Genomic DNA, 14,271 nt, shown 5'->3' with positions numbered 1-14,271 from the left:
AGATCCAACCTGAGCCTCTCCTGATGCAGTGTGAGACCACCTCCCCTCCCCGAGCTGCTTTCTGTCCACTGAGGCCATTGTGTACTGGGGTCACCGTGCATCCTGGCCGTCCCTGCAGCTGCATGGGATGGAGCTTCCCCTCCCTGCACAGCTCAGGGCAGGAGCTGACCCCCTCCTGCTCTGTGTCTGGCCAGGCCCCCGCTGAAGGATGCACCAGCTGATTACATGGGGGCAGAATTCAGCAGCTCAAATATTCCAACCTGCAAAAGGAGCAACTCAGCATCGATGTAACGATGGCTCTGGATCAGAGTGGTCAGCAGCAGCAGCAGCTCGGGCTGGGGGCTGCAAGCAGTGGGGTGAAAGCCTGGGACTGTGACAGCACCATGAAAGGGATGAACTAAGGTGAGAAAGCTGCCAGACAGCATTTCTGGAGCACAGCAGGGCCAGAGCGGGGGAAGAGGATCGCACAGAGAAAGTGAGGCTCAGCCAAAGCTCTGCTCTCCATCTCCTTGCGTTGCGCATCAGGCCGTGCTCCGGCAGCCAGCGCTGCTCGTTATCTCTGTCACAGCCCCGTAGGTAGCTTCAAACAGATCTTTTTTTGCTCTCACTTCCTCTGGCACTGAATCATGCATTCTGAGAACAAAGGCTAAAAGCGAGATGATACCAAACCCAACCCGGCACGCATCGCCTGCCTGAATCCACCTGAATCACAACCAGCAACTGCTGGCACAGTCTGGCACAGCCTTATACAGCCCAACACAGCCCCAGCACAGTCCAGCACAGTCTGGCACAGTCCAGCACACCCCAATACAGCCCAGCACAGAGCTACTTGCAGCCAGATATATAGGAGCGACAGCACCCTCCACCATCTCAGCAATGGGGCCACTCCATGAGCACAGAGATGCTGTCTGGAATAGCTCCTGAAGCAGCATGCCAGCACTCCTCTGCCAGTAGCAGCAGCGTGGCCAGTGAGAAGGAAGGTCCCATCCTGCCTATAGCACCTTGGTTTAGCTACGTATTTATGAATGAGAGCCAAGCACGGGATGGCAGAACTACAGGTTTGCCCCAGAAAACCTCCCTGGGCACGGTGCATGGCACGGCACGGCATGGCACGACACGGCACGGTATGACACAGCATGGCAGTTCCCCACAGCACTGCACCCCAAATGCCACCAGACCCATCCCTTTGCCCCACACAGCCCAGAGCCACATGCCTGGCCTGCTCCACACGGCCTGGTTGGCCACACTTGCACAGAGCACATTTCCTCCTCCTGCATGATGAAACCACTGCACCCGGTGCAGCTGCTCTGCGCAGAGCCTCAGCCGTGCTGCAGCCTGCCAACAGCTCAGCACGAGGTGAGCATCCCAGCACGCTCCTCCCATGTGTAAAATGAGGAACGTTTGTTGGGTCCGATCACTGTTTTCCGGAGAATACAGCCCAAACCCCCGCATCTGCTTCCAACGAGCCTCCTGCATCACAAGCACCCTGTGTGCTCCTCCCAGCGCTCTCCCTACTCCGCGACCTGCTTCTGCCGCATTTCCTCCTTCCTTTTTTGGGCTTCCTCGTGCATCCTGCTGCGTTAAATACCCACAAACCCATCCCCAGCAGCTGCCGTCAGACACCACGGCACCGCCAAGGAACATTCGCCACCTGCTCCCCATCCCCACACCACGCAGTTCCTCCCTCACTCCCTCATCCCCAGTGGAAGCGGAGCGGTCCCACGCGCGGCGCAGGCGGTGGTAACTCACCCTGAGGCTGTTGTCCCTCTCCAGGACGATCACCCTCCGGTTGACGGTGTGCAGCAGCCGCTCCAGGATCAGCTGGACGTGCCTCTTCACCTTCACCTGCAAGGCACGGGGTGTCACGGCCACAGTGGGTGGGGTGGGGTGCGGGCGATGCGCATCTCCCCAGGTGACCCCGAGGCAGCCGGGGCACCCCTTGTGCCACACGCAGCACCCCGGCCCCTGGGAGCAAAGGCAACCGCAGCCCAATGAGCAGAAGCTGCTCGCACGGGGAGCAGCCCCAGCACGGGTTCCTGCTCTGCCGCAGCGCCCTGCTGGAAGCTGTAGAGTTAGCAGGGCTTTTTCTTCATGTGGGCACAGGAGGAATCGTCCCCACACTCAGCAGGGCTCTGCGGTGCTGCTGGGCAGCCCTGGCTCCTGCGAGGTGGCTGGGATGTGTAACACAGAGCGACCCTCAGGAAATGTCAGGCTTGGTGGCACTGGCAGTGTCAGCAGGGACCCCGAACTCACCATGGGGCACAGCACAGCCCAGGGCAAGGAGCACACATTCAACCCAGGCTGTGTCTCCGTGCTCCTGAGCTGCAGCTCTGACACCCGTGGCTGCCACACGGTGCCCACAGAGAGCTGGGAAGGGGCAGAACTGGGGCACCTTCAGCTGAGGCACTGGAACAGGTTGCCCAAGGAGGCTGTGGATGCCCCATCCCTGCAGGCATTCAAGGCCAGGCTGGATGTGGCTCTGGGCAGCCTGGGCTGCTGGTTGGCAACCTGCACACAGCAGGGGGTTGGAATGAGATGAGCACTGTGGGCCTTTGCAGCCCAGGTCATTCTGTGATTCTATGAGACTTCCCTGGCTGCTCCCTTGTGTGCAGCCTGTGTCTCCTGTGCCGGCTGGCTCCACTCAGTCCTTCATCCATTCATCCTTCCCAAAACTTCTGCTCAGCAGCTGAAAATCCCCACTGCTCCAACTGCATGCTACACACTGAGACCCTGGAGTGCAGAAATCCCAACTGGCCCTGTGCAGAGCAGATCCCATGTGAAAGGAAGGACCTCATCCCTTCAGCAGCCTCTCAGAATGCACTTGCATCCTCAGCATGCACACTTCTTTTTGCACCTGGCTGTGCCCGTCCCCACACAGGGATGCAGTGCAGTGCAGTCGGTGGCAGCCACGATCCCTTCCACCCAACTTCAGTCCCACTCCAGCTACATCAGGAGTGCAGCCCACACCCACTGCAGCTTTTGCTTTTGTCTTGGACTCAGTGTCCCCTTGCTGCCTGCTGCCTTCTGTCCCTGTCCTCCAAGCGAGGCACATGCTGGCCCCTGGCAGCCCCAGGTGGATGCCATAAGAGCATAAGAGCACTTTGTTCCCAATGCAGAGATGTACTGATGAGATCTCCTGTAGGAAATCTTACTCAAATCTCAGAGATGCCCACAAGAAAGCAGTGCAACAAAGTGCTGCAGGGTGTTTCACACTGCTTCTGCTGTGTGCCTGAGGTCAGCTTTCCAAAAGTGACACACTGCTCCATCATGGGACACATTGAGGGGGGTCACCGACACCTGGAGGGCACCCAGACACAGCCCAGGGTATGGCACAGGCACAGCTGCCAGCATAGGAAAGCAGGTAGAGGCAGTGTCCTGCGGAGCCGAAGCACAGCTCTCTGTGCTCTCCTAAACTGTTGCAGGAACAGCTGCACCAGGAGCTGCCAGGACACCCCAAGGGCTTGCAGGGTGGCAGAGGACATGGCCCAACAGGGGCTGTGGGGTGGTGTTTAGCAATAGGACAGGGCACAGCCACTGTGGCACGGCCACGGCTGCACCCAAGGCATCAACCCGGCGCTGCAGCTGAGCTGAACCTGCCGAGGTTTTGTGGCTGCAGCATCCTGAGCCCCAAAGCTGCCCCAGTGCACAGCCTGGCTGCCTTGTACCACAGCCAGTGCCCAGCAGCAGGGGCAGCCAAGCAGGGCGCAGAGCACACTCACAGCACCGTGGGTCCCAGTGCAGACACTGCTGGAGGTGTGTGGGGGGGTCTGCCCTCATCACCCACCATAGCAGATTTGGGGACTGTTTGGATGCTACGGTCTCATGGAGCAGCTATAGGGCTGTCTGGGCAGGCAGAGTCCTGAGCAGCAGCAAGTGTCTCAGTCAGTCCCATGGGTCAAGAGAGCAACACCTCACCCGCAGTGCTTCATTGAGGGAAATCAGAGGTGAGAAGTGATGAAAACCTCGTGGAAAACAGGCCAAGGCACAGAGCACTGCTGAGAGAGCACCGTCCTCGTACACACAGACAGCTGGGTGTGGGCTGGAAGGGCTCACAGCACAGCCTGCAGCCCCCTGCCCATCAGTCACTGCTGCAGGAGGCTCCTCCATCCCCGCAGCAGCACAGCTCTGTGCACCGACCCCAGGTGACGGCCCCAGTCCTGTGCTGGGCAGGAGGTGCACAACACTCTCCCCAGCATTTGTGTGCCCAAATTCCCCCTGCAGACCCGAGGGCCAGCACTCACCAGCTCCGAGTCACCACGCTCCCTGTGCCGGTCCTCCTCTGCTCTCTGCAACAAACAGAGCACTGGAAATCAGTGCAATGCCTGCAAGGACGGCACTGTCCCACCACAGCCACCCCAGCAATGAACCAGCAGCCAGACGTATTTCCAAGGTGAAGCCAACACAGAGAGCAGGGAGCAGCAGAGCAGCTGGGTGGTACCTTCTGGGCCGTGTACAGCACCTCCAGGATGGTGCTGAGCAGCTCAACGCAGGCGTCCTCCTCCTCGCCCCTCTCTATCAGGTCCTGCAGGACGGGCACGGCCATGCGCAGCAGCAGGTCTCGGCACTCTGTGGGGCAGGTGGAGGTGTGGGGCTGGCAGTGGGCACCCACAGCTCCCCACACTGAGAGGGACTGAGAGCACAGAGGGAGCGCAAGGCATCTGGGCTGCAGCCTGGAGTTCTGGAAAGACTTTAAATCCTAATGGAAAGGCTCAGAGACTCTGCACCGCTTCTCTGCTAAGGGTGCTTTGGGTTTAACTCAACAGATGGAGACTTTCTCACTCAAACAGCCCCTGGTTGCCAGGGCTCAGCCAGCGCTGCCTCTGCATGGCACTGCTCAGCTATTGAGATAACCTCACAGCCACGTTCCGGCAGCCCCTTCCTCCTTGCAGGCAAAACTTAACAAGCCTGCTCCTTTTTCACCACCTATATTAAGAATGTCAGTGGTTGGGTGGTTGGATTCGATGGTCTAAAGGGCTTTCTCCAACCACACACAGCATCCTTCCCATTGCACAGCAAACCACCACCATCCTCACCCTGAAAATCATTGCTGCCACCTCTCGACACCCCTTTTCTCCCTCTAAGCCCAATTTCCTTCTGCAACACAATGTGTTTTAAAGCCGTTCTTGGAGCTCAGTACCACAGCACCAGGCATTGGCAACGTGTGGCTTTTGGCAGCAGCTCTGGGACTTCACATCCTGCAGACACAACCCAGCACAGCTGGAGCAAAGTGGGGGAGCAGGTGGGGGGACACATCCCTGTGCTGCGCTCAGCAGCGTGGGCCAGGCTGTGCTGCAGGAACCCACACTGCCCTCACCATAGGACTGGAAGATTTTGCTGTTGACGATGTCGGTCAGGGACTGCAGCTTCTGCCTCAGCAGGCGCTGGGGCTGCAGGTTGCCGATGAAGTCCCGCAGCAGGACCCTGCCAGGCAGATAGGGGAATTAATGAGCACCAACCATCAAGCTTCAGGACCCGGCCAAGGCCAGGACAAGGCCTGGCTGTTCTGCAGCCCCAAGCACTGCTGCCCCTTTCCTTTGGAGAAGACAATGGGAGAGCACTGCCCTGCCCCCCACTGAGCCCTGCCAAGACTGAGCCAAATCCCCACGTCTGCATGGGAAGGGCCTGAGGAGGCACTGCCCACCCTGGGGGCAGCTGGGGTGGGTATCACTGCAGGTGGAGTGGGGCTGGGGCCGGGACACTTACCCCAGCATAGAGGCATCGAAGATCCCAAAAACGTCCTCCAGGATGGAAGGCAGATACTTGAGGGCTGCTCCCTGCACAGAGATGAGGCTGCTGACCATGTGCCCATGGGCACGGTGGATGGACAGAGGGACGGACAGACAGACATCAAATAGACAGGGCGGTAACCACTATACTGCCCACACCCTGCACCCAAAATCACTGTGATGGCACCTGTGTCTCTTTTCAGCAGCAGCCATTGTTTCCAATGGCCCCAAAGATGCTCCCAGCAGCAGCAGCACTGCTTGGGCCAGCAGCACTCAGAGCTCTGACCCAAAGAAATCCCTGCAGGATGCCTCTCCATCCCTAATTGCTTTTTTCCCCTTTCTCTACTGAGAAGATATATATTAAAAAGATTAAAAAGCAGTTATTTTAATGCATTCATACAACTCTAATTTTAAACCAGAATACTGTACAAAGCTGAACCGCTGCTTGTCTCACGCACTGTCTTGGTTATCTCATTCAGTCACATTCACAGCTTCAGAAAAAGCATCCCCTACATTTGATTTCTTTATTAACCTCCATGCTTAGCCAAGCTGGGCTGATTAACATTAATTTTTCTGCCACTCCTTAATTCTGCATTTATTGCACCCTCTGTGGTGGAACCACAATCAGTGGTCAGAGAGTCCTGTCCGAGAGGCATGGCTGTGGCTGGGTCTGTGTGCCATGGGGACAGCAATGAGGCATGGCTGTGGGGAAGGGGCTGTGTGCCATGGGGATCTGTCCATGCCCACAGTCTGCAGCTCCGTCCTACCTCAAACCTCAGCTGCCTTAGGTGCAGAGTAGAGGAGGGCTCTGGGAACAGGACCAGCCCAGCACTGGTGGGGGTACCAGGGGATCCTGACTGCTCCCCGTCCCAGCAGCACACAGGTTTGTCCCTGATCCCATCCTGCCCAGCACTCCTCGTCAGACCCAAACGAGGCTCCTTCCCGTGGCACAGAGCAGTCAAAATAGTGCAAAACCCCAAAGCCTGCAGTAGTCCAACAAAGGAGCGCTCCCTTCACGGAGGAGGTGGCCTTCCCGGGAGTGCTGCAGCTAACGAGTTATTATCAGCCCTGCCTGTGCTGATCAGATAATTGCAGCTCTAACGACAGGAGTAGGCAGAGCTGCGTCAGCCGCCGGCAGATCCCGCGGGCACCGCCGGAGGTGATGGGTGGGGGGGGGTCCTTCAGGTGGGGAGGGAGCTCTGAGCAGCGGCTGAATCCACACAGAGGGATGCCGAGGTTCTTCCCTTGGAGCTGCACACGCGGGGATGCGCTCCGGGCCGGGCCGGGCTCGGGGCAGCGATGGGGCTCTGATGCCAAACAGCGCGCTGTGCCCCGGGCCAGAGCCAGCCAGCGTCAGAAATGTCCTCGTGCAGAAATAAGCTCAGGTGAGCTCCCCTAAGAATCGCTCCCAACTTGGGGTGAGCTGCGCCTGACGGGCGCGTTGCCATAGCGCCGTCACCAGCCCCGGTGCCGCCGCCGGAGCGCGGCCCGCACCAACTGCGCGCCCAACGCAGAAAAACGGCCGCGCTGAGGCTGAGAAGCACTGAGAAGCGCTGCCGGGATTCACCCGCAGCCACGCAGCGCATCGTCTTGCCGCTCAGCTCAGCCCCCTCGGGCGGAGCCGCAACGATGTCCCCGCTCGCAGCCTCGGACCGTGCGCTCTTTAAACCCGGCTGCGGGCAGATCGCTGCACCGCTCAGCTCCTGCGTTCTGCTGTCCTCATCGCCGCTATTCCCGACCTGAGCAGGAGCTCAGCTGTGGGGATGTCGTGTCCGGAGAGGCAAAGGCGGGTCGTCCTCTGCTGCACCTGGACGGTGCCGCTCCACGCTGATGTGTTTGCAAAATGTGTTTCCTTCAGGCCCGACTCAGAGCGCTGAGTGATGCACAAATCACTCAGGTGAGCTGTAAAATTGCAGGGAGTGGGGTTCTGTAGCACAGAGCATCTATGGGGCAACAGACTGCAGTGGGAACGAGGGGAGAGAGCCGCATTGGGATGAGGTGAGAAGATGAGGAGGGACAGCCCCCTTCCTCACAGACTGCTTTCGTTATCAATCCTCAAACTGTGTGCTTTAAAACATGAGTTAATCTGTATGGCCTTACCTAAGAATGCCCCGAAGCAGTGCAACACAGAAACCACAGAATCAGCATAGAGACAGCAGTGAAACAAAGAGAGAGGCTGTGCTGTCCCAGCCAGGAGCAGGTCTGCAGGTGGGAGCTCCAGCTCACCCTGGCTGCAGCACCACGCACCCAGCTGGGCGCACTGCCTGTCTGCCCATCCATCCATCCATCCATCCATCCATCCATCCATCCATCCATCCATCCCACCTCACCCCATCGCCTGGACCAGAGCTGGAGCCCCCTGCCATACCTGGGAGAGCAGCGTGGGCCCCTCCAGAGGGGATTTCATCAGCTGGTTTAGGGTCTGGAAGAGCCGCTGCAGCGAGCGCTGAAACTCAGCCGTCTCCTTCCCCTCGTAGAGCCTGCAAAAGCCAAAGGTTACCCTGTGCCACCACCACTGCCACTGTCCCCAAGGGCCCCAACTCCATCCTTCCGAACAGCCCCAGGGATGGGGACTCCACCACCTTCTCCCACCTCAGCTGGAAACATGAGGCTGGTAGGGCACTGGTTGCCCAGACGGGTGGTGGTGCCCCATCCCTGCAGGCCCCCAAGGTCAGGGGATGGGGCTCTGAGCACTGATGAAGCTGTGGAAGTCCCTGCTCACTGCAGGGAGTGGGACCAAATGGCCTTTAAGGGTCCTTTCCAACAGAAACTCTTCCATGGGTTTATGAGGGTCCCTTCCATCCCAAACCCTTCTGTGCTTCTATGATTCCACGACTTGCAGCCAGCGTTCTGACCCCACACAGCAGCAGAGTGGCCTGGATTGCAATTCCTGCTCCCCAGCTTTTTGGCTGAACCTGCTTTTTGCCAAAATGTTGCTTCTTTGCTTTTTGAAGTTGTGATTGGGTTGTTCCGCTTTCAGATTCATCTTTCCTTTCTGGTAAATGAGCCCAAGGGAACATACAAGGGAAATAACCCTGATGACTTGGCTGAGGCATCTCGGTTGATCTTAAACATTGTGTCCACTGAATAATTGCTGTGTGCAGCCCTTGGTCAACACTGCAATGCAACCACAGCTGGGGTGAACTGAAGAAGTTCCCCCCTCCCACTTCATATGCAGCCATTGGGTGTGGGGCTCCCAGCACCGCTGCCCTCTCAGGACCCCAAAGCTGCACCATGGAGCTGTGCTCAGCCCAAACCCAGAGATGAGGCCAGGGAATGAGAGCAGCCCGTGTGCCTTAGGATCAGCAGGATGAAATGAAGGCCTTACATGGCTCCGCTATCACAGGAACGATGTCATGAAATGAGCATCATTAATTGGAGATTAATCCAATTTTTCATGTAGTCCCTTTTTAATGCCCCCCCACAGCCATCAATTTTCAAGCTGATCTCCACCACAAACTCTGGCCCACAAAATTCCAGAAGGGCAGAGATGAATACAATGCACTGCATGAATAGCTTGAGAGGAATTATCAGCACTGCATTCTGACCTTATATGTGTGCCACAGCTCAAACCAGAGCACAACAAAGCAGTCATTTCACGTCCCAATGGGCTGAGGTAGCACCTTTGGGCACCATGCTGCAGATGCAGGCGGCCGTGCCCTGGGGTCCATCTCTGACCCATGGGCTCAGAGCATCTCACCAGGAGCCCAGCAGTGCCACCACGGCTCCCACCAGCAGAGCAGGGCCACTGCCTGGTTCTGGCTGCAGCAGACATCACCAAACAGATCCAGCAATCTGCAGTAACTCGTTGTAATTACAATCTAATTTCTTCCAATTACAGGCTGTGTACAGAATTTAGCACCGTTTAAAGAATTTGGGAGATCTGAAGAGCCTATGTTATTCCACTGTTAAGATCTCAAAGATAAAGGAAAGATGAATAAAAACTACATGTCTTTGGGGATGTCTTTATTCTAATGCTAACTAATTCATACAGCTGTCTGCAAATGCTCATAGAATTAATTTGCTTTGCCAGAAGCCTTATGAGCTGGGGATTTGCCCTCTCCTTCCACCCAAAATAAGCGGTGGGTTCCTCTGTCTGATGGAGCCATGGGGCTGCATCCACCTCCACCTGCATCCACCTCCACCTGCAGCCCCTCCAGCACAGCAGCTCAGCACGGCGCTCCCCACCTCCAGCACTGCTCTGCACAGGGCACATCACCTCTGCTTGCTGCTGGGGCGGCTCAGTTTCCAGTGCCCCATACCAGGAATGAAACAGGAACATAACCTGCCCTTCTGGTAACTGCTTGGCAGCGTTCTCAGAAGTTTCCACCACTGACATCTGTGCCCCCGCAGACACGGCAGGCTGGGGGTGCTGTCTGTCCCACCACAATCCAAGGGGCGAGAATGGGAACCCAGCGCCCACAGGGTACAAAGGACACCGGGTCCTGGACAGCCCTGGACGCCCCCACTTTGCGCGCACTTCGCACTTCTCCCCAGCGGCACCGCGAGGCGTGGAGCCGCACAGCCCCTCGCGCTGCCGGCACAGAGCCGCACTTTGCAGAGGGGTCGAGCTGCCGGGATGAGGACATCGAGGGCCGCCCTCCAGCTCCCGGGGCGGGCAGGGTTTGTGTGCTGGGCTGCCAGGCCCTCAGATGCGCCGGCTGCCCGGGGAGCATCGCTGTCTGCAGCAGGGAGGTTTGTAAGAGCGCATTGACAAAAGCCATCTGTCAGGAGCGGCGGAAGCGCAGCCAACGCCGCCCTGGGGCAGGAGTTTACTTCTGACCTCTGCGTGTCCCTTCTGGCCCTACTTTACACGATGCTGTGATTTACGCACACGAGAGGAGATGTTATTTCCCGAGGCCGTCGCAGCGGGAGCCGCACGCAGCACCGCAGGGCAGAGCGGGGCCGCAGCACCGGGGGGAGCGGGCTTCGTGAGCGCACGTCCTCCCGCAGCACCGCCCCTCGGCCTTCCCCTCCCCGGGCACAAACACGCTGCCGACCCCCGCACCAGCAGCAGCGGGGGAAGCCCCGCACGTGGCAGAGAACGGGCAAAAGCTCCGCGGGAGGAGACGCTGCGGAGCGCAGCCGAGGTCAGTCGGACACGGCAGCACCCGGAGCCGTGGGTTCCACCCTCGGCCTCCCCGGCTCCTGCCGTGCGCCCACAGCGCACAGAGACCCGGCGGGACCCTCTCGGCTCCTCCCAGCGCCGTCCCCACACGCGTGGCACTTACTGGGCAAAGAGGTGCCGGGAGCGGACGATGAACTTGAAGACGTACTCCAGGGCCTTGAAGGTGCGCAGGAGGGGCTCGCAGGGCTCCCCCCGGCTCGCCTGCTCCACGTACTGTGTCAGCACCCCGATCAACTTCCTGCGGGATGGGGACGCGTCAGGAGAGCACGGCGCTTCCTCACCGCGCTGCCCGCTGCTGAGCCCCGCTGCGGCTCCTGCCGCCCCGTCCCCGCTGCAGCCCCGGTGCTCCACACGCACTTGTAGGCGAGCGTGGCACTGAAGTGCTGGCGGATGTACGCCTCCAGGACGGCATTGAAGTGCTGGAACTTCCTGTCAGCGACCAGCCCCACGATGAACACCTGCGGAGAGGCCGCGTGGCTCAGCACGGGGCATTGCCAGGAGCCAGCGCACAGACACGGGGAGGGACTCGGGCGCAAGGTGGGCAGCACGCCCATGGTTGATCCCGCTTACCAGGGCATCGAAGATGAGCGTGTCATAGACGTCAGTGTCCGCATTCTCCATCATGATGGAGAACAAAGCATCCAACGTGTCCTGGAGGAACTGCGGGGAGGAGGCGGCAGTGAGAGCTCCAGCACTGCCAGCGCTGTGAGAAGGAGGGACCTCCAGAACAGAGCTGCTGCTGTCCCTTCACAGAGCTGCTGCTGTCCCTTCACAGCTTTTCTCCTTCAGGGATGTCCGGCCCATTTCCAGGACCTGCCAGCTGCCCACTGTGTGCCAGCAGCCCCTCTCCTACCTTGATGACCTCCCCTCCATCCACATGCATCAGCTTCTGCAGGTTCCCCGCCAGCAGGCTGGGCTTGGCCCGCCACTTCAGCAGCCCCAGCAAGTTCACTGCAGGGAGGTAGGAAAGATCAGCACAGGCTTTGTGCACACCCAGGCTCCACATCAGGGACCCCAGGCACCGTTCTGCCCCAGGCAGTGCCCTGCAAGGGACGAGATGCAGCTCCTCGTGCACCCCAAGGACATGGAGAGCCGTTGGCTGGGGCCAGCTGTGCCTGCACCAAACACTGTGCACTGTGCCAAAGGATGCAGGGGGACAGAGCAGCCACCCTGCTCATCCTACCCCTAACCCTAGCCCTAACTCTAATCCAAACATCAGCCCTAATCCTAACCCTAATGCCAGCCCTAACCCTGCCCCGTTTGTGCTGTGCAGCTGGGCCACCTGTGCCAGCATCCCTTTGGGCACTTTGCCCCCCCAGGCTCAGACACAGGATGGGTGGGGGCCCCACAGCCCTTCCAGAGCCTGCACCCTGCACCCAACTTCTGCACAGCATGAACCCAGAGCAAAAGGGGAAGTGTGCGGCTGCCTCCGACTTCTCTGTATGAGGGGGGGGTCCAGACCCCCAGGGGGGCTGTGGGTACATTACATGCAAGCCCTCAGCCAGCCCTGGTGCTGCAGGTATGTAAAGCACCAATCCAACACCACGCAGCTCACGGGGCCAGCAGCACCATTGTAGCTCAGCGCGCTGCAGTGGTGAGAGCATGGCTGCAGCTGCCACATGTGCAGCGTGCAGCTCTGAGTGCAGGGGCTGCTGAGCACAGAAACCTCCTGCTTTCACTCCCACGGAAACATAACACTCCACTGACTGAAGGGTGAGTGCTACAGGAGCTGTACTTGCACTGCAGGAAGAGAATGAGCTGAACTGCGGCAGCCCCAAACCCCACTTGCACTGAGCCATACCGGCCCCAAACCCAATCGGTGCAGCAGCACTGAGTCACTGTGTGCTGTGCTGTGCACCCCAAGCACTGGGAGCCCCACTGCGGTGTCCCCAACTGTGTCACTGAGTGCAGCACACACAGAGCTGAGCGCTCCCAGCTGCCAGCCCTGCACAGGAGGCTCTGCAGTGTGGGAGCAAAGCAGCGGTGCAGCTCCTCTGCATGGACCGAGTGCACACAGAGCCCAACTGCTGCCAACGCTCCCGCACAGCTTTAACCCACGTCTGTGTGTCTGCGTCCCCTGGGGAGGGACGGGCTGCTGCTCCTGCTGCTGACACATGCGGTGACATGGCACAGAGCACTGACACCATCACAGGGCACCGAGCACAGCCCTGGCTGCTCCTCAGCTGCACACACACTGCACAGCCCCCGAAGTGAGCCCTGGTGAGGGCACAGCGCGGCTCTTTGAGCCGTCAGGGCGCACACCCTGCGCTGCCAGCTGGGCTCTGTTTGCTTCAGATTAACACGTGGAGCCGTTTGCATAAATGCCAGCATTCAGTCACGGCTGCCCGCACCGATCTGTGCTGCTGCGTCCCAAACCATTTTGCACGAGTCAGAAATCCTCTCTAAATGCTGACGTGTCTGCGCTCAGAGGGCGCACACACTGCTGCCTGACTTCAGCGCACTGAGCAAAGGACCTCGGGGCTGAAAGCTCCAACTACGCAGCAACAGATCGCGCTTCAAAACACGGCGTCCCAATTCCCATCATGATTTCAGAGGAGGTTGCACGGCATTCGGCAGCAGCACTCAGCAGCTCCTTCCAGCTCCTAAACTGAAGGCAGCAGCTCGGCTCCCTCAGGGGTGTGAGCAGATTAATTACCATCTGCAGGGCTTTGTGCAGGCCAAGAAGCTGCTCGCTGCCTGTGGCTGCCGGCAGGGCTCGGCTCAGCACGGTGCGTGCAGCTACCTGCAGCCTGCAGCTCTCTGCTCACACTGCCCTGCCTTGGAAAAGCAATCCACTGCTAACTCAGGAGGGCTCAGGAGGGCGATAAGCCAAAAGACAACCTTGATAAAAACAAAGCGAGCAACACTGAGTGGCAGCCCTGAGCCTTCAGCAGCGCACAGAGACAGCAGTGAGCGGTGCCACGTGGTGGGGATGGCAGCCACAGGGTGAGATGCGGCCGCTGTGTGCACTGCCCACCTGGGGGACAGCAGCCCCAGAGCCGTGGGAGCCTGGGACACTGCAGCAGCTCAGGGACTGCCATTTCCCTCAGGAGCACTTTGATGTCAAAGCAGGATGTCAGTGCTCAGCACTTCTGCTTTCCCCACACTCTTGGCTCTGCAGCATCCCCTCAGCCACTGGTGACAGCGGTGAGCATCCTGCTGCACGCAGCCCCAGCCACCCCCAGGGCTCCAGCACTCCCCCTGTCCTGGCTGTAAATCACTCTGCAGCTCTGCTCCCTCGTAACAAGGGGATAACAGCAGCCCCCTTCCTAACCAGCCCCTGCGGATAGAGGCGTGCAAGCTGTATTTATTCCATCTCTTTGGGAAGGAGAGCAGGCCTGGTCCTGCTCCCTGCCCCTGAGGACACACAGTCAGCACAGGCAGCAGAGCCAGACAGACTCCCTCCCCAGGACAGCA

The 14,271-nt window shown here is 59.2% G+C and overlaps 1 protein-coding gene across 1 annotated transcript in view; it reads right to left on the bottom strand.

Moving 5' to 3' along the window:
• The window catches only part of LOC116225614 (dedicator of cytokinesis protein 2-like), a 52,692-nt gene that overhangs the window by 26,603 nt on the left and 11,818 nt on the right, over positions 1 to 14,271 (bottom strand). Inside the window, exons 19-28 of the mRNA XM_031588056.2 lie at positions 11,708 to 11,805; positions 11,425 to 11,514; positions 11,212 to 11,312; positions 10,958 to 11,092; positions 8,095 to 8,206; positions 5,704 to 5,774; positions 5,315 to 5,421; positions 4,439 to 4,566; positions 4,242 to 4,286; positions 1,750 to 1,845 (exon numbers count right to left, since the gene is read on the bottom strand). Coding sequence (XP_031443916.2) covers positions 1,750 to 1,845; positions 4,242 to 4,286; positions 4,439 to 4,566; positions 5,315 to 5,421; positions 5,704 to 5,774; positions 8,095 to 8,206; positions 10,958 to 11,092; positions 11,212 to 11,312; positions 11,425 to 11,514; positions 11,708 to 11,805 — 983 coding nt within the window. The remainder of the gene's footprint in view (positions 1 to 1,749; positions 1,846 to 4,241; positions 4,287 to 4,438; positions 4,567 to 5,314; positions 5,422 to 5,703; positions 5,775 to 8,094; positions 8,207 to 10,957; positions 11,093 to 11,211; positions 11,313 to 11,424; positions 11,515 to 11,707; positions 11,806 to 14,271) is intronic.

The sequence above is a fragment of the Phasianus colchicus genome, chromosome 4, assembly GCF_987193195.1.
Source record: "Phasianus colchicus chromosome 4, bPhaCol1.hap1.1, whole genome shotgun sequence".
Taxonomy (NCBI): Eukaryota; Metazoa; Chordata; class Aves; order Galliformes; family Phasianidae; genus Phasianus; species Phasianus colchicus.
Note: the sequence above shows the minus strand (reverse complement) of the source record. Positions and strands in the feature narration are given on the sequence as shown.